The sequence below is a fragment of the Theobroma umbraticum genome, unplaced genomic scaffold, assembly GCF_002168275.2.
Source record: "Theobroma umbraticum cultivar Fairchild unplaced genomic scaffold, ASM216827v3 scaffold_55.0, whole genome shotgun sequence".
Classification (NCBI taxonomy): domain Eukaryota; kingdom Viridiplantae; phylum Streptophyta; class Magnoliopsida; order Malvales; family Malvaceae; genus Theobroma; species Theobroma umbraticum.
This window is the reverse complement of record NW_018397270.1, coordinates 3,768,347-3,786,958: the sequence shown is the minus strand read 5'-3', so window position 1 is coordinate 3,786,958 and position 18,612 is coordinate 3,768,347. Positions and strand designations below refer to the sequence as shown.

The following is an 18,612-nucleotide window of genomic DNA, read 5'->3' as shown; positions in this document are numbered from 1 at the left end:
GACACCAGAATTTCTTCCAATCTTTGAGTGGACACAAAGATGAACTGGCACAATAATCTCCACAATCTAATAATGCATCCCAGCTTTACCGTATACTCACCATCCTTACTATTTGGCCAAACCAACCTGTCTCGTGGATGCCTAAGAGTTAATGGCAGTGTCATTATGAGTGAGCTTTCAAAAGGCGGAAAACAAGCTCTTACCTTTTCAATATCCCAGACCACTTGCCTAGGTAAAACAAACTCGCTAACCTTGGTAGATCTCGGTATCTGTTTATCACATACATTACAGGTTTATGACTAGAAAAAGTTTCTGACAACCCCTATAGATGAAACAGCAAAAAGGATACAAAAACATCAGAAAGAAAAGCAACTGGTTGGGTTACCTAAAAGAAAATGTGAAGTTCAATTGATGGAGCCATGCAGAAGGCTAGTAGCAGCTAGTTATATAAAGAGACCCCTAGATATGTTAGAGATTGAATGTCAAGTATGAATGAAAGATTTATAGTTAAAGTTGCTAAGTTTAGATGTAGGAGATGATTGATTAGCATCATGATCACCTTTAACATTCAAGAATGTAATGCCACAGAAAAAAAAAAAATCAGTAATGCAACAATGAAATTGATGGGGAGGGGTCGATAACAATGGCAAAGACCAATCTGCCAGAACCAAAATGTCAGCTAGACAAGCCAAAAGATTAAATACATGCATAGATGTCATAGTCAACTTCTGCAACTTACACAGACTACAGCTAAACGACTTACAGAAAGTGTGACTCAGTTTTCCATAATGGTATCACTTTAAGAGGGTTAATAAACAAAGATTAGCATCAAACAACACAGCGGTATTGTTCATGGAATTGAACAAATTCCTCACTGTAAGTAACCTTCACCACTTGTCCCTTCTCCAGCCCATAGTATCGAGCAATTGGGTCAGTTTGTAGCATCTGGGGCAGCTGAAAATTTAAGAATTACAGAAAAGAAATTAAGTACACAACATATAGTTTGATCTATCCAGTAACAATAACTTGGTTGTGTAATGAGGTAGTATCAGCAACAGTAAGGTTGAAAAAACATCTCATGGGATGGCAACGGGCAAAGTACTAGTTAAGTCGAAATTAGTGTGTGAAATTTACATCCATCCATTGCTAATAGCTCAAGATAGATCACTAGCAATTTCTGAAAAGATGAAGATATCAGACAAAGAACGTTGCATCTACCATTTTATAAGACCTAGTTGGACTTGCAAATAAGATAATCAATGTTCCACGGTAAGAGCATCAAGAAGAAAACATGTTCCTCCATCTATTCAACTGCAGTCTAAGAAGTTAACAATGATTACGTGCTTATCTTCCAACTGGTACTTCTTCAGCAACTTTTGTTTTTCTTCAGCAGTCAGCACCTCATGCTTTGGCATCAAGAAGTGCTTTGTTATATTAACATACAGGTCAGCAATCTGAAGATAAAGTAAGCCATAACGTCAGGAACCTAAAGTGGGGAACCACTTTTATCCGGAAGCAGAGAAGTGCCTTTTAATTTCTCTTTTCTTTTTCAATAGAAAGAAGGCATGAAAGCATGTATCAGCCACAGAACATTAAAATGAAAAGAGTCATTCATGCCTTAGTTAGCTTAATCCAGAAAATACGATGCACCATTATGATCTAAGACTTCGAGGTAATGCTGCCACATTTGACTTTGTACAGCTGTTTCTGCCCCCCACTCCATTGCATGCACAAGAGGAAAGGTAAAGATAGGCTTATTACACATGTGGGTTATGGAGAAATTAGATTAAACATGCCAAAAGAAAAATTCTCTTTGCTATAACATTCACGATCTCACAAAATTCTCTCCAATGATCCACAAAGGGTCACAAAGTGCTTCAACATTTGCTAACAACCAATAGGATCAAGACATTTAAAAGTTAAAATGGCTTTATTTAAGCAAGGTCACCAATAAAAGACATCATGTTCTAGAACAAGTAAATGCAAACTCAGCATTGATTGCACTAATCAAATCATAAGTGAAAAAGAAAAGGATATAAAATATTAAAAAAAAAAGAAAAACAAATACCCCGCCCTGCTGGCAAACAGTTTGAGTCAATATTACCATGGTTAATAAATACTGTCAAACATTTAGACAATATTTCCAGAACTGATTCAGGTACTGCAGTTAATCTAAAATCTGTGCAACTTAGTGATTTCACTATCGTAATCGAGAATGTCCTGCACATCCATAGGAAAACAGTTCCTGCTAAAAGCTGATTTAGCTTTGTTGTAATCTATTGTGATCAATTACCCCCACTCACTGCCCACTTAAAAATAGTAATGATTAAACATTTTCATTCATCTCTTTATTTTTTGTGCGTGCAACCCATAAGCTAAAAGAGCACAAAGTTACAAGTTACTGTTAACCTAGACATGAACCTACTATAGTAAGAAAAGAGAGCCCAGCAGAAAGATTTTTGAGGGAAAAGTATTACTAGGGCTGTAGTAATTTCTCTTTAAAGTAGAATCCAAAAAAATGGGATTATATTCTTAAACTCACACAGGCAGTGTGCAATGGCTAAATAACTATGCAAGTTTACATGGCAATATTGGCATAACAACAAGAAGTAAATTGGAGAAGTTTACATATGAATATGATCAGATGATAACATCGGGCTGACATATGGTATAAGAGCAATGAATAACTAGCTAACTGCTAGAAAACCTTGACCACCAAAGCATAGTTGCTTAACCAGAGTTTAACTACTATATTTACTACAGTTCAAAATACTTAATGAAAATTTGCAAAATAATGCTTATGTAAGACCTATTTCAAACTAATAATTTAGAGCCAAGTAGATTGCTCAGCCACAGCCTACAGGTATGCCACTCTTCCCTAGGGTATCGTGATGTAATGTTAAGTCACACAGATACATGCACTCACCATAGTAGCAGTCGTCAGTCAACAAATTTTCCATGCAAGCATAAAAAACAGTAACGGCATGCTTAGCAAACATATATATATTAAGCATCAAAATCTACATGTCTGATGTCTCTACCAGGAAAATAGGTAATGATTAAGCATAACAATTTTTCATGCACGTCTTTCATTTAACAATCCAAGAAAAATAGGAAATGATTAAATTTTTACACCATGTCCATAGTTTTCATTCTTCTCCACGTCTTATATGCATATGTGTCCATAAGCAGGCAGATGGACAATTAACACACTATTTATAATGCAGGCATGAACTGCTAGTGTAAGAAAAGACAGGCAAGCAGGAAGACAACTTTTCGGGGAGGTTGCCATAGTAGCACTAATTTTCTCTTGAAGGTAAGAATAGCAAAGATATGACTTCACTTACTTTGAAAACCTCCACTTTAAATGGAAAACTCTTCAGTTCTTTTAGAGCAAAGGAGTTCATTTTGCTCTGCAGGATCAGTATCAGCCCGCTTAAGCTTTCATTGAGAATCTGACCTTTAAGAGCACAAACCGTTGCTTTTCTGATATCATTTGTTCCCATGAAGACAACCAGGATCTGCAAACAACTTAAATATCATGTTACACAACTGCAAGAGGAGCGCAAATAAGATACCATATGGTAGGTTTTGGCAGCATTGAAGAAAAGCCGTCCACAAATACTTCAGAATTAGCACAAGAATGAAGAGCGAACACATGCTGCACACACATATAGACACCCAGATGTTTAACCATTTAAGATGAAGCAATAGAAGCTATCTCTTAAACATGGACATTAAACATAATGACTTCAAAATCAGAATCCTTGATAAATACCGGTTCCGAAGCAGCACCTCTTCTTACCTCAATGGGACCACTAAGAAAATTTCTCTGCTTTTCATTTCTCCCTGTTTCAATAACATCACTTTCTGCATTTCTCTTAGCTCTGAATACTTGCAATCAGATCCATGTATTCGTTACTAAATCCTAGTTTGGAGTGGTTCTAGGAAATAAAACTTCAAGACTTGCAGTCTTGATGGAGGAGAACACCACAATGGGAAAAGAACAGAAAAAAAAAAAAGAGAAAAGGAGAAAGGGAAGAAATCAACAATCATAGTCCATGTGGCTTTATTGAGGGCACTTGATCATTTTGGCCTTCAGAACTGTTTTGCCACTCTAAGCTCACTTATGTGCATCATTCATCAAAACCATCCTAAGATTCCATTTCACACTTGGTGAAGCATAAATCAAATGATCCAACTGTTGTAAGAAAATAATCAGTTTATTTGCAATCACTCGACTAGACTAAAAAGTGAGTACTTTTACAGGATGAAAAAACAAAAGAACTAGAATGTACAACTACACCAAGAAATTGTATATGTTTTCACAATCCAACAGTTGGCTAATTTTAAAGTAGGCTTATAAATAGGCTAACTGCTGTCCAAAACTTCATGAATATTAAGAGTTTCATTGTTAGCTATTAAACATGTATTTGCAGTACTGCACTAATAACCTATTTGATTATAGAACAACTCAGGCCAAATAAAGACATGAATAGACCAAAACTGAGCATGAATGGAACTCCTTCACCATCTCAATCTGCTTGACAATTTCAAATACGGAATAATAAAGCCATACAACAGTGCTGCTCAACCTAATGCAGTTAAAACTTGTTTCAGTTGAGTTTTTCAATTTTCAGAAACCAAACGAATTAGAGCATAGCATTCACATAAACATTTTTCAAAATTTTCCTCCCCTGTTATAAGAAGAACATTGGCATGGACATGCAGTCCTAAAACAAATAGATAACCAACCAGAGGATTAAAATAAAAAATAAAAAAAGATCAGCAGATGTTACCTTTCTCTTTTGGCTAAGATTTCCATTTTTTCCTTTGTAAAGTGAAAAACATCAAGGAAAATACACTATATTTGCTTATTAATGTTTATATTTTCTGCCATGTATATATACTCACCAATACAGTAGAAGTACATTGCAAGTTCACTGGATTTTGAATTCAACACAGGTAAGTAAAATATAATATAATCAAAAGAATATGCAAACAGTTGCCATTTAAGAACTGACATACCAAAAGCAAACTAAAAGGCAAATGCTTTTCTTCTGTACTCTTAACAGGCTACCAAAAAAGGGTAAAAGAAAAACAAAAGAGTGCTAAAAAAGACAAAACTTCTATTTCAAGCAATTTATATCAATAAAGAAGGATCTTGTTTATATGTATTTAGGTACGAATATGTCAGTATAGTACATCAATAAAGCTTTCATTACCCAAAATACAAAAGCAAAAGAGAACCTTTGCCCTTACTTTAATTTCCTCCATTTTCTCACCATCCAAACAATTCATTGCTAAGAAACTGAAACAACATTACAACAGCCATCACCTTGACACATATATACATATACATGCTAACATACATACACATACTCAGATAAATACATATATCATCCATAAATATGCATACATGCATTCTTACATACTTACATACATATCCTAAAGTTACTCAACAGCCATATACGTATGCATTTACATGAGCACACACATACATACATACAGGTATACATGCACATACCGACCAACAGATATGCATACATAGAAATATGTAAATATGCATATGTACATGCATAAAAACATATATATGCAAACAAACAAACTCTTATTTATATGTATATATGAAGAAAAAAAACCTTTTTTCTTAAGAAACAAAAAGAAGTATTTCCTTTCAATCACATTTTCTGTTACTTTGAATTGAAAAAAGGAAAAACTATGACCAAAAACTCCAGCATTTTCCCAGGAAACAAACACTTTATAAAAAAGGTCTCAAAATGCTTACCTTTTTGGAAGGGTTGGAACGCAGGGAAACAGATATATGGAGACGTTCAAGGTCAGGTTGGTCTCCAAAAACGGAACGGAACTCAGTGATTGATCTAGTTAACTCCGAGTCAGCCACATTATAGCCTCGGTCTTTGAGCATTTCCCAAGCAGTCTTGCGTGCCAAGAAAAACCTATGGCTCTCCACACTGCCTTGGTCCACCATGCTTTTGATGCACGGCTGAGGGCCGTCAGCTCCGCCGTCGTTGCCGCCGTGACCGAAAACCTCGCCGCGGTTGGCGAAATTGGTTGCCATGTTTGCGTCTTTTTGGTTGCTGGAGAGTGAGGTAGTGGCAAATGGCGATGGACGTCTGGGTCCTTAAAAGAACGTAGCTTTGCAATCCGTTATTGCAGAAAGAATTTAGAGCGTTGATTTGGGTGAGACAGAGATGAATTTGGACGGTAGAGATTGTTTTGGGTGATAAAGTGCTTTTCTCCTCAGAGTACTGTGGCTCTTTTGTTATGGACACGTGGATGAACGGACACTCCCTACGAATTGCTATTAGAGTTGGGCTCAAGACCATGAAATCTTTGTCCAAGTTTCGGTCTTGGGCCGACTTAGTTATCCTGTCGTGTCGGATTTTTGTTCGCTAACACTGCATCGTCAGGCTGTCAATATCTTCGGAAAGAAGACAATCTCTTTGTTTTTCTTTTCTTCTGCCATTTCTTTCTTTAATAAGAAATAAATCCCAGGAAACAAATTGTGTTTACTATCCAAAGCGGGTATGGAGGTGGAGGAGCAAGAGGGGAGAAGGTCAAGAAAGATGAAAAGAAGCAACAAAAATGAAAAGATTTCTTCTTCTTCTTCTTTTGCTCCTATTAATAGTCTTGATGATGGTTGCCTTATGCATATCTTCAGCTTCTTATCTCCCATTCCAGGTTGGTTTTTTTTTTAAAGAAAACCAATTTCTTTATGAATATTGTTCATTTCATGGATCTGTGTAAAGTTTGGTTCTTTTGCAGCTAAGATTTTTCATTTCGTTTCGGTTATGTATTTTTTTTCATCTGGGTATTTAGAAATTTGTTATTTTTCACTAAATTTATTGGTATTGGTTTTATAGGAAGTTGGCATAAGGTCAATTGTAGTTATTTTAGGTATAATTACTGGGCAATTGGCTTTGTTGTATTTATTTTAATGTTTTACTTGCCATTTGGGTGTTAAGGAATTTCTGTTTTATTTTTTCACTCATTTGTTATTTTTAGCTGCTTGTCAAAAAAAATTGTTATTTTTAGCTTTATAGGAGGTGGACTGAATGTTAATTCTAGTTAGTTTAGGTTTTATTATTGGGCAATTGACTTTGTTGATGTTTGTGTGAGTCTTTTGTTGAAGTAAGAAGTATCCATGATGTACTTAATTGAGATAGTTCTTGTTGTTATTCTTTAAGGAATATGAATTGGGGTTTGCAAATTGATGTCTTTATTGGCCGGATTAATTCAGCACAACAATTTCACCTTGTTTGTCCTTCAAGATTTCGGTTACATTTTTTTTTTTTTTTAAATACCAAATGCCTGAAGTTTGGATTGTCAGATTCAGAATGATGTAAATATTCACAAAACCAACAATTTGGAATCCGAAATTTTCATCCCCTTTCCATGAAATCGGTGCATTTTGTGCAGTATTTGTGTTTATGTACAATTCCATGATGAATCACTCAGTATATTTGACTTACCAATGCCATTCTAAAATTGAACTTAGCTATTTCTCGTGCAATTCATGGAGTAACATATATTTTCTTTTTTTTCTTCTTGCTGCATTTCATACACATTTTCCCTTATGTTTGGGGCTTTCACTCCTTATTAAAAAAGTGGATGCCAAAAATACTTTACCTGGGTAGGACAGAAAGATGATGGCTTTGATGGGGCTTTTATGTGTTGTCTTTGCAAGATTTTTTTCATTCAATGCAAGCCAATTGGTGGGTATGCTCGTATCTTTGGTTCTCTGGTGCTAATGGTGTGATATTTAGTGGTTTCACATGAGGACTTAATTCTACAGAGGTAAAATGTCAGAACAGAAAGCATTCAAGTAAATTGCTTTGTAATTGCAGTCATATTGTATCTTGTTCCTTGTATTTGCATTTTGAGGGCTAATCAGTTTCCAATTTGGTCTTGGAAGTGTCATGTTGTAGTAATTTAAAATCTTGTAGTAGGCATGTTCATTCCTGATGCTTTTATCACATTATAATGTATGATCTCTTTCACATATTGCTATTGAGTTGCAGATCGGTATAACACCGCCCTCGTTTGCCACAGATGGCATTATTTGGCATGTCACCCTCAATTGTGGCTGCGAGTTGACAGATCTGTGAAGGATTTCTCCGAACCCGGTGTTTTCCCTAACATTGAAGAAGCTGTATCTGCAGCCAGGTATGTAGAACTACATTTTGCTACTTGTGGTTCTGGGATCATATGGGTGGATTACTGAAGTCAAATCATTAATTTTTTCCTTTTAGACCTGGCGACACTATTTTAATTGCAGCTGGCGGCAGTCATCTTGTCTCTAATATTCAGATTAGAAAACCACTATGCCTGGTATGTCCTTAGGGTTTTGGGAATGTTGTTTGTGAATGAGTTATTTGCTTGCTACATATTTACCCTTTGAAATTTGAAATATGAATTTATGAGAATAGTTGTCTTCATATGGCCAGCCAGTATATGATCTACCTTTGGAGGGAACTTCCATAAGCTTTGTCTTTGAATGCTATCCCAATATGTGGTGTCACCTATATTTTTGAATGCATTACCATTGTATTTGAGAAATGAGATATGTTAATTTGATTCTCTTGTTTTTGTGTTAGTCCCTCTGTAGTTATTACTTTTTGTTGGTATACTTATAATCTTATTTAATGCATATGATATTATTTTGTAAAATAGGTGTTATTTTATATACAATTAAAGACAAGTTATATGCCAAATATTTTGTTATAAAATATATGAACACCTGAAGGGTCGAACTCAATATAGACATATGTTGCTATCAAAAGATATTGATATGGTAATATATAGGCCTAGAACCCTGTAATTAAATTTTGGTCATTTTGCCTGAGATGAGTTAGAATTACATTTTATCAATGGCAGCTTATTTAATTCTTGGGCTGTGGCAACCTTCAACCCACTGCTACCTACCCTCTTTTAATCCTTGATTTGCACAGAATCATAACCTCTTCTCACTATTTGCCATTAGGGGACTTTTGGTGTGTACTTCTACTGTAGATGTCCCAACATGGATGGCTTTCAGCCTATTACTACCCATATCCAGACTCCATTAAGTTTCATTTGCCCAAAATTTTTCGAGCCATTCCTAATGAGCTCTAGAACATGATTCTCTTAAAGGTCCCTGTCTGTTCCCATCTTGGCACTATGTAATTGTGTCCTGGTAAGGAGGTCAAGGCCATGTATGGAGAAAGAAGATTAAACTTTTATTGATTATTGCAGCAAAAGTTTCTTTTTTTTTTTTTCCTCCACTTCTATCTCAACTTGCTTTGTTCAGATTGGTGGAGGTGAGCTTCCTGATGAGACAACTCTCCTCTGTTTGCGAGGTTCAGACAGGTTTGGAAAATTTCTACTATGTTTTGCCTCATACTTTTTATGGTGATTATTTTAGAGGTTTCTCTATGTTTCTCTCTAGAAATGCTGTGAGGAGCCACCTCCATATTGTTGGATTTCAGCAGCCACATGATTAAAGGACCATAGTTGTTCCTAAGTAGTGCACATACAGTGGTTTTTTTCACATGAGACACCTTGTTTATTTTACTAAATTCGAACATGGTCAGATGATTCCTCTGCTCATAAAGATTCTTCGTTTTCTTTTCTTTATTTTTCTTAATGAAAATGTTCTAAGGTGGAATGAGTCCAAGATCATTCTGTCACTAATCTTTTTTACTTGGTTGATGTTCTTGATGGTATTTTTACCTATAAAACCATATTTTATGAATAGGGATATGCCTATGATTGGCTTGAAACTCTTTTATCGAGATTTATGATAAAACCAAAAGAATAGATTGCATGTCAAGCTGCTATGAAAGAATATTAGTATCCAACAGTTGGAGGTGGCCCCCATTGGATCGCCACTACCTTCTTTTTTTTTTTAACCAAAAGAAACAACGGTTGGTATGCTCTGTTCATTTTTGTGGAGCAGTGCATTGGAGTTTCTTTCCACCTGCAAGCTGACAAACTTAACAGTAAAGGCGGAGCTAGGATGCTGCTTGCTTCATAGGAGCGGAAGGCTAATTATAGATGAATGCATACTTCAGTGTGAATCAAACCCATTGGACTATCTATCATGCCCTATTGTGAGTACAGCTGGTAGCGAGGTGTTCCCTTCTAATTTGAAGAGCCATCGTGGTGATAGCGTTTCTGTTTCTCACACTCGGATTGAAGGAGGCGCGAAGGCTGTTTTGACCAGTGGAGACCTAGCACTGCAGCGAGTTCGGGTCATTTATGCTCGAACTTCTCTCTATTTCTGGTTTGATGTTGATGGTAAATAATAAGATTTTATCATCATCCTTTGTCAAGTCTCTCACATTTTTCCAATTAGGGCTTCAATTTAGCCCTGAATGTTGGTTCTTGTTCAATATCTGTAGAATTAAATCTAATGTAAGTTGATGGTCATTCTGCAACATGCTGTTGCCAAGGTCATTCTATGTTACTTGTTTTAATATGTATGGTCCATTGAGTCCTCCAGCTAAGTAAACTTATGTAGCATTCAAACATTATATATTTGGAATGGAACATTTATGGCATCCCCATGAAGAGGTTCCAGCTGCCTTATTAGTTTTTTTGTATGAGATTTTTCTTTCTTAAGCTAGTTTACCACATATTGGAGGAAAAGGTGTATTTTTCTTGCTAATGCTGGTTGATTCAAAACTTGTGGATAAAATGTGTTCAGTTAGCAATTTGCTGTCATGAGGATAAGATTTGAAGGAATTTCTATCTCGGAGCACAGTACTCTTTTCCCACTCATCCGAAAAGCTGCAAGATCATGGGTTATGGAGATTATTTGATATTGGGGTTGATTCTGGCCATTCCTTACCTGTTACAAGTGGGGCCCTTTTGCATGTGGAGTTCAACACTGAAGGGCACTTGAATTATAACTCTTAAATCATAAAAAATTGACTGTTTCTTCTCAAACTTTGTCACAGTCGATTCTACAACCATAACCGTGTTTAGCACTTTCTTCCTGGAGCCCCTTCCAGCAATAATGATGTTAAACACAATTCCATTATCTCTACTTGAATTCAATGTCTCCAACTAGAATGCCACTAAGCTTTCCTAAAATATCCAAAAGTTTAGCACTGGACAAATTCGACCAAGCTCTCTAACAACTCTTCGGGATCAGACCATCTTTGAAGCTAAGCAGAAGAATTTACTGTTCGCTGCTAATGGGTTTGTAACATGTTATATACATGATACATACTTCATTAATTCCCTGATGCTGGTCTCATGTTGAAATGCAGCAAAGCAGTCTTGACAATAGGCAAATGTAAGCAGGATAACAATCTGTTGTCAGCACACTGCTGTGAAACAAGAAGGGATTTAGCAACTGCAAACCCAGAAAAGCTAGGAACAAGAAAAGTAGAGTTGGATAGCATTTCTAACGCCCGGAAAGCTAAATACATGATATCTTTTTCTCTTTCGGTAAAATAAATGTGAAATAAATAAGGTTTGAAGCAGAACCATGCCTTACATTCCTGCATCATATCATGGATTTGGCACTAGTACTCCATAATGTTGAAAAAGCTATCATTCATCTAGTAAGTTTACAGACAAATATGGTGACAAACAACACCAAAAACTCAATGCATTTTGAAGAACATAAGGCACAGAAATCTGGACCTTCCAAGTTCCATCATGTCTCTAAGCTTACTTGTCAGCATAGTCAAAAGGACAAACAAGGTTTGGTGGAAGGCAATCAAATGTTGAACAACAGCAAGGAAGAAACCTGTGACACATATAAAATACATGCAATCTGAGAACAGAGAACTCTTCAAATCCAGCAACTAAGATGGAACACAACTCATTCAATAAGCCTTTTAAGGATTGGAGGGATCTTTGGAGTATTAATTGTCATGTAGACCAAATATGAGTTAACAAGTGGAGACAAGCAAGAACTATAAGAAATTCAAAAGTTCATAATATCTGGAATCATAGATAAAATGCATTAGTAAGGATTAACACCATCTAAATACAGTTCAACTCAAGCATTGCAGTGACCAAGATTACCATTTTTAGTCATTGACCTTATGAATGTGGCATTGTAGCTCTCACCAAATGATGTGGAACAACCTTTGCATCATCATCAATGAATCTTTTACGCTTCAAGCTCATCCTTAAAAGCTTACCCTCATTAAATTCTAAGATTCAAAGGACAGAGGTAATGTGGTAATGGCATGCCACATATACTGGTTGAGATCGACAAAGAAGACCTGCAAAAATTTGTGGGAGACTACGCTTGCTAATAAAGAGATCGGCAAACACATATATACTTGTCAACACAAGAAAAATAGATTTATAGCCATGTTAGTATGTAAAAAATAAATTTGTAGGAAAGAGAGAGAAAAACACAAAACAGAAGGAAAAAATATTGAGCAATATTTCTCATAAAAGTTTAAGAACATGAGCACTTAATATTGTAGTAGAACTTTGAATTCGTTGGAGCAAAAGCACCAGTTCAGTGTAACTAGCACTTATCAAAACCAGAAGGGAGACATAAAAGAAGATCCAGAATTCATGTAGCAACAAAATCAAGTTCAAGATTTTCAACATTTTTATGCATTCTAAGTTTACAACAGCTATAGATCATGGATCTCAACCACAGTTCCCCCAACAAATCTCACTCAAGCAACTTTAGTTTAAGACATATATAGTGTTAAACTGCTACTTTAAAACAAACCTAGAATTGATTAAAATATCTTTCAATGTCGTCATAAAAGTACCCATTAGCAGCAGAATTCAATCAATTACATCCACCAACTGGCATAATATGCTCAAATTTGCTTTCTCTGGCAGTTGTGGTCATTGCACAAAGGTTGAAGTGCAATTAATCACTTGATCAAGATATAAAGAGAGCCTTATTACTCTTGCTCTACTTAAAGCATAAGAGACAGATGACCATTTGATTCACACCACCTGCAAGCAAAATTGACAAGAAAATTAGTTAACATCATCTTAGAGAGAAAGAGAGACAGACAGAGGAAAATTTAATCTTTCTTCTTTTCTTTATTGTTTTTTTGCTTGGGGGAAGGAGGTTTGGAGTTTGTGGGTGGGGAAGGGAGTCATGTTTTGCTAAGCACTCAGCTTCGAGTGAGAGTTGTTGGCCAATAAATAAACAGCCTCAAGTGAGAGAAGTATCACAAAATGAAATGGCTTAGAGATATTACCTTTCAAAAAAATGTATATTGCACATAGGGGAACCAAAGCACTAGGATGACTGCAAAGAATCTGCAGGTGATAACAAACTTGATACAGGCACCTTTTGAAGTACAAGCAACTATTGGAAAAAAATAAAACCTAAAAATCATCAGCCAAAGTGCATGAGCCATAGCTCCTATAGATCTGTATGAACTGCCCAGAGTTCCCTTGACCCCTCTCTACAGATGCAATAAATTTAAGGAACCTTACCATATAACCAGCAAAACTTAACAGTAAACTGAAACACAACATCAGTCACACTCTCAATAACCATAATCTGAGCATCACTTCCAGTATCATCAGGGTTGAAAAATCACATCCTCTGAATATGGAAGCTAGGTAATTTTCTGTTCTCTGTCCAATGTCATTTTTCATAATTCTTTTCACAGTGAATCCCAAAATTTTCTACATGCCATCTGAGGATCCTAGCTAGGAATAGGGAAACTATACAAAACATAACCATGATGGCAGAAATTAATTTTTTGAACAAAAGAATGTTGCTTTGTGCACCCCAACAATGTTTTGCAAGACGGATGGTATCCGCCAATTGAATCAAAATCCTTATGGTTGACTATCGTACAGAACTTTTCAAAAAGTAAACTATCCTCATAAGTGTATTCCACAAAGTACTCCAATATCCTAAATAATGAGTTTGCCCAGTATTCTTCAAGGTAGTGCCAGCTAGCATTTAATAACAGAAAAAAAGAAAAAACACTAACACACTTCCAAAACAAGGAGTTACCTTTCAGGAAAACTCACAAATATAACGAATTAACAACATCGCACATCTGGGGTAAAAGGGGGGGGGGGGGGGGGGGGGGTAACATGTGTCAACAAAAGAATCACGGTACATCCCCAAATTGAATGGTTATGGATGTCCATGGCCCTCAAGAATTTCAGATGATTGATAAATAATTCAGTACATCTCCAAGAAAGAACATGGAAAGATATCCTATAAAATATATGAAGAGTACTCCTATCTAATACAATGATCACAACAGAAAAATAGAAACAAAAAACCTAAGATGGGACGTCTTTAAGCCAAATTCATTCACCCAATCACCAGTGCCTCCCCTGAGAACCACCTCCCTTGTTCTTCCCAAAGAAGGCATTCTTGGGTTTTGGTAGCTCATGAATGTCCATCACTTGTATCGTTCTTTGCTTTTTGGCTTCAAAAAGCACACAAAACCACAGGCAATCACATTTAGTATGAACCCAAAGTGAGGGATTCAAGATCAAACCAAATGTAGAAGAAGAGAAGAAAGCAAACCATTTTCAGCTTCTTTGTAATTTGCTTGAAGCCTTTTTCTTGCAGAAGCCAGCCTTTCAGAGTCAAAATTGCTTTCCTTTTGTTCTCTCTGTCTCTACAAAATCCCCATAAAGGCAATTTAACAAATAGAAGTAACAAAGCTTATACCAAAAAAACGCAGCCAAGTTGAATTCTTTGGACCAGGTTAAAATGGTTAATTTAAGTTGAATTGCCCTTTCTTGTCCTTTTCACTAAGACCAACGGTGTGGGCAGGGGAACTACAACTTCTCATTCCTTACAAATCATAAGCCTCGACATTATAGACATTTGTCAAAACGGCAGTTTTGCAGCAAAAAATCTTTTCAAAAACATGTGCTTCTAAATTTGGTATCAGACCTCCATGTCCATCAGCAAAATAATAAAAAAACAAGAGGCTCTAATTTGGTATGTATTAATACCTGTACATTTTGTGGAGGAGTTGAGTGAGTAGGTCTAGGTGGAGGATCTTTTCGAGGAGGAGGGATTGGCTTTGGCTTCCTTTCAGGTTCTGAATTATTCTTTTCTAAACCAAAACTCCCATCTGTCAATTGTCATCCAAAAAAGCAACAAAAAAGAAGGCTGATTAATTAAATGCACAAAGGAAAGAAACAAAGATCAAATCCAACTTTGCATCAGATTCTGTACTCACTGTGCGGATTTGGAGAGTACGCAAAATCAGGAACCTATAAGAGAACAGAATCTTAGAAAGTTAAATAAGGACAGAATTTTCAACCAACTTTAACAGGAAAGAAAAAATATGAAAAAATAAATTTCGTTCACCTGTTGACGACCATTTTGAGGAAGCTTTTGCTGTGGTGAATCTCCATCTGCTGGCAGAGAGTATTCTTTGTCATTTATCGTTAATGACATGTCAATCTTCATTTCACCTTTGAAATATTTTCTCACAAAAGGAACAACAGAAAATTCTTCATGTTACAGTTTAATAATTTACCCATAAGTGCAGCAGATTCAAGTTCTCCAGGTTGATTCACCCTTACCCATTCATCTACAATCTCTTTCCATTTCCTGGAGAAACAAAGAACCAAGTCATATAAAAGACTTTCCTTGAACTGCTCTGTCAAACCAAAAAACCATAACAAAACATTTAAACATATATGTAAATTTCCATAAGTTCATTAAAACCTGACAAGTTGCTTCACTAATCTCCTAACGTCGTTTGATGAATGCTTCCTCAATTTGTTCACATGTCTCCCGATATCAGTCTCCTGATGATAGAAATCATAACATGGCAATGGTCATGAATCAAACAAAAACAAACTGAAAAACAAGAAAACAAACAAAACCGCTCCACCTGATTATTACCTTGAGGGCTTGGAATGTTATATCCATATCTGCCAAGCTTTGAAGCAAATCAACCAACGAATCCTCAGGCTGTAAAAACAATAAAAAGAAACACAAATTCAAAACAAAATCCAAAAATATCAAACCAACAATACAATCACAAAAAGATTCAAAGACCTGATCAGGTTCTTCAAGACGCTCCTTAATCTCAAGAACCCTTTTTTGTTCATCATCAAACAAGCCTCCATAGGGGTCCAAATCATCATCTCCATTATCCGATTGAGGTGTAAAAGGTGACTCTCTCCCTCCTTCTCCTCCTTTACCTTCATTGGGACTGCCTTCTTTGTTCACTTGATATCCATTTGATCCCTCACCAAAATCACAGCTTTTACATCCAGTGACCATAGAACTAGCATAAAGCCTCTCCACAATCCCATCCCTCCTTTGCTTCAACTCTTGACCATAATCCAGGGAAGCTACCAGGATTGCTGTATCAATAAAAGTCCACACATCAACACCAGCTGTCTCAAGAACTGATCTGAAATCATCCAAATCCATTACAATTCAACAAAACGCTGATTATTTTATTGCAATTTCCCAAGGCCTGCTTCCAGGGGGGTCAAATCAAGATTGCAACTTCAACATAATCAGATCTGATTGAAAACAAAAAGACCCAAGGCTTGAATTTTGCAAAATCTTTCAACTGACAATACAAAAAACAATACTTTGAAGTCAAAGCTGATATGGGTTTTTGGTTTTCCTTTCGTTGGTTTTCTGAAGAAAGTTTGATGGTTTTGAGTTTGTTAATGGAATTGGATTTTTGGGGTGGAATATACCAAAATGGAGCTCAATTTTCTGGGATTTTTTAATATTATATATTTTTCCCTTTCAGAAAACTGTTTGGCTTTTGGTTGTGGGTTGAGCAAAGGCTCTGTTGGTGGTCTCTTTCTCTCAAAGACTTCCTTTTCTCTTCAGGTTTTGTTTGGCTTGTTGTGATTTGGGAGATGAACAGAGCGAGAAAGAGATTTTTTTTCAAATGAAATGACGATGGTTTTCTTTATTTGGCGGAAAATGTCATATTAGTGTAATTCTTTTGCTACAATCACAAAGTCGTATTTCAATCAAAGTAATCACACATTTGAATGATTACTAAACTTTATTCATCTCAAGTATAATTCATTGCTTCCAAAAAGAATTAGGTCATCTTGATGATTGTTTTAAGTAACCTTTATTTAATATATTTATATAAACATATTAAAAATATATAAGTAACATTACTATAAATGTAGATTGTACTCGATGATCGGATCATTATTACGTTAAGTTTGATTTAATATAAGTTTTTTATATAAATTATGTAGCTTTTCAAAAAATTATATATATATATAAATTATGTAAAACTATGTTTAAAGTATTAATGTAACATAACTAACAATTTGGAAGATTGGACTTTCTTTTTATATTTTAGATTTTATTGCTCACATTTATTAAGTTTCGGTTTAAGAAAATTTTGAATAGAGATAAAGACTGAAATGATTGATTTGATCTCTACTAGAGTTGAACAAAAATTGGTGAAAATTTCATAATTTTGATCAATCTTAATAAAATTCGTTAACAAATTTCATTCGATGTAAAACTTGATTTCCTTTTAAGTTTAGTGACCTAATCGGTTTAGGTATCATTTGACATTTATATTTGGCTAATTTTTAATAGTCAAGTAATGTTGAATACATCGCAATTTGGATTAAAACTCTTTTTGAAATTAATTTTTAAATCAAATTACAAAAATCATCTTTATAGTTTACAACTTATGATTTATAGAAAAAATTATTGAATACTTATTATTATTTTGAAATATGACAAAATTATAAATTAATTAATTGTCTATCTTGAAGTAATTTATTTTTTTTTAAAGAAAATCTAAAAATGTTATTTTTATATAAATTTTTAAACTTAAATTTCACAATAATTTATTTTTTATTTATCTTAATACTAAATTACTTACATATCATTGAAAATAACTTATTCTTTATTTTTCAATATTACTTTTCATAACATCTTTTCATAATAACATCAAATATTCAAAAAGAAAAACTTAAATCATAAATTTTCACATTTTCTCAACCCTAAGTTTTTTTGATCACAATTGTAATGCCAAACGAAACCTTAATCCAACCATTAACCTAGTTTAACTTTTAATGATCATTAATAACAAGTAACTCCAATTATGATTTTTTTTTACTTAAACTGTTCCTTAAATATTTAAAATTTTACAGATAATTTTAATTTCGAAAAATGAGTAATTATATATATACCCCAGTATTTAAAATAAGATTACTGACATTACCTTATATGGCATTAGTTTGGTTGAGTACAGTGAGATGATATTTTTGAAGAGATTGGGAGACAGAATCGTGAATGGAGGGAAGATTTTGGTCCCGCATCCACCAAGGATTTTGCGCGTGATGATGTAATTCTGTAAATAATGCCCCCCATTTTTCGCCCTTAAAAATAAATAATTAAATAAAAAATAAAATAAAAAAATAAAAGAATGAGATCAGATTCTATGAGCTAAGTGCTTTAGATTGGGTTGCTCTCGTTAAATGCCAATTTCATTCATTCATTTTGTTCAAAAGAATAACTACGTGTCTCCACTAAATAAATATAAATATATATTTATCATAGAAAATTTTATAATTTATTCAATTTGTTTTAATTTTACGAAAATAGTTCTTAGGGTTTTGCATGAGAGTAGTTAAAAAGTAATTATAAAAATCATCATACTATAT

At 34.8% G+C, this 18,612-nt stretch overlaps 3 protein-coding genes across 5 annotated transcripts; 1 reads left to right on the top strand and 2 right to left on the bottom strand.

Annotated features, from left to right (window-relative positions):
• Window positions 1–521: 521 nt before the first annotated feature.
• Window positions 522–6,101, bottom strand: RPB5E (RNA polymerase II fifth largest subunit, E). Its single transcript, XM_021441514.1, has 4 exons — window positions 5,789–6,101; window positions 3,348–3,521; window positions 1,341–1,454; window positions 522–954 (listed from the first exon to the last, which is right to left on the bottom strand). Exons 1-4 carry the CDS (start codon window positions 6,080–6,082, stop codon window positions 829–831), a joined length of 708 nt encoding a protein of 235 aa, XP_021297189.1. The 5' UTR covers window positions 6,083–6,101; the 3' UTR covers window positions 522–828.
• Window positions 6,102–6,363: 262 nt separating this feature from the next.
• Window positions 6,364–10,607, top strand: SKIP5 (SKP1/ASK-interacting protein 5). Of its 2 annotated transcripts, none has more exons than XM_089785257.1 (5): window positions 6,364–6,705; window positions 8,046–8,190; window positions 8,277–8,355; window positions 9,314–9,381; window positions 9,926–10,607. In XM_089785257.1, exons 1-5 carry the CDS (start codon window positions 6,552–6,554, stop codon window positions 10,308–10,310), a joined length of 831 nt encoding a protein of 276 aa, XP_089641383.1. In that variant the 5' UTR covers window positions 6,364–6,551; the 3' UTR covers window positions 10,311–10,607. The 2 variants fall into 2 exon arrangements, with proteins under 2 accessions (XP_089641383.1, XP_021297153.1); XM_021441478.2 differs by having other exon boundaries at window positions 6,366–6,705; window positions 9,314–9,372; window positions 9,962–10,607.
• Window positions 10,608–12,528: 1,921 nt separating this feature from the next.
• On the bottom strand, window positions 12,529–16,953 carry LOC110426284 (putative mediator of RNA polymerase II transcription subunit 26c). Of its 2 annotated transcripts, none has more exons than XM_021441477.2 (9): window positions 16,001–16,953; window positions 15,845–15,913; window positions 15,665–15,747; window positions 15,474–15,547; window positions 15,302–15,348; window positions 15,171–15,204; window positions 14,941–15,062; window positions 14,504–14,597; window positions 12,529–14,402 (listed from the first exon to the last, which is right to left on the bottom strand). In XM_021441477.2, exons 1-9 carry the CDS (start codon window positions 16,379–16,381, stop codon window positions 14,293–14,295), a joined length of 1,014 nt encoding a protein of 337 aa, XP_021297152.1. In that variant the 5' UTR covers window positions 16,382–16,953; the 3' UTR covers window positions 12,529–14,292. The 2 variants fall into 2 exon arrangements, with proteins under 2 accessions (XP_021297152.1, XP_021297150.1); XM_021441475.2 differs by having other exon boundaries at window positions 15,302–15,351; window positions 16,001–16,950.
• Between the last annotated feature and the right edge of the window lie 1,659 nt (window positions 16,954–18,612).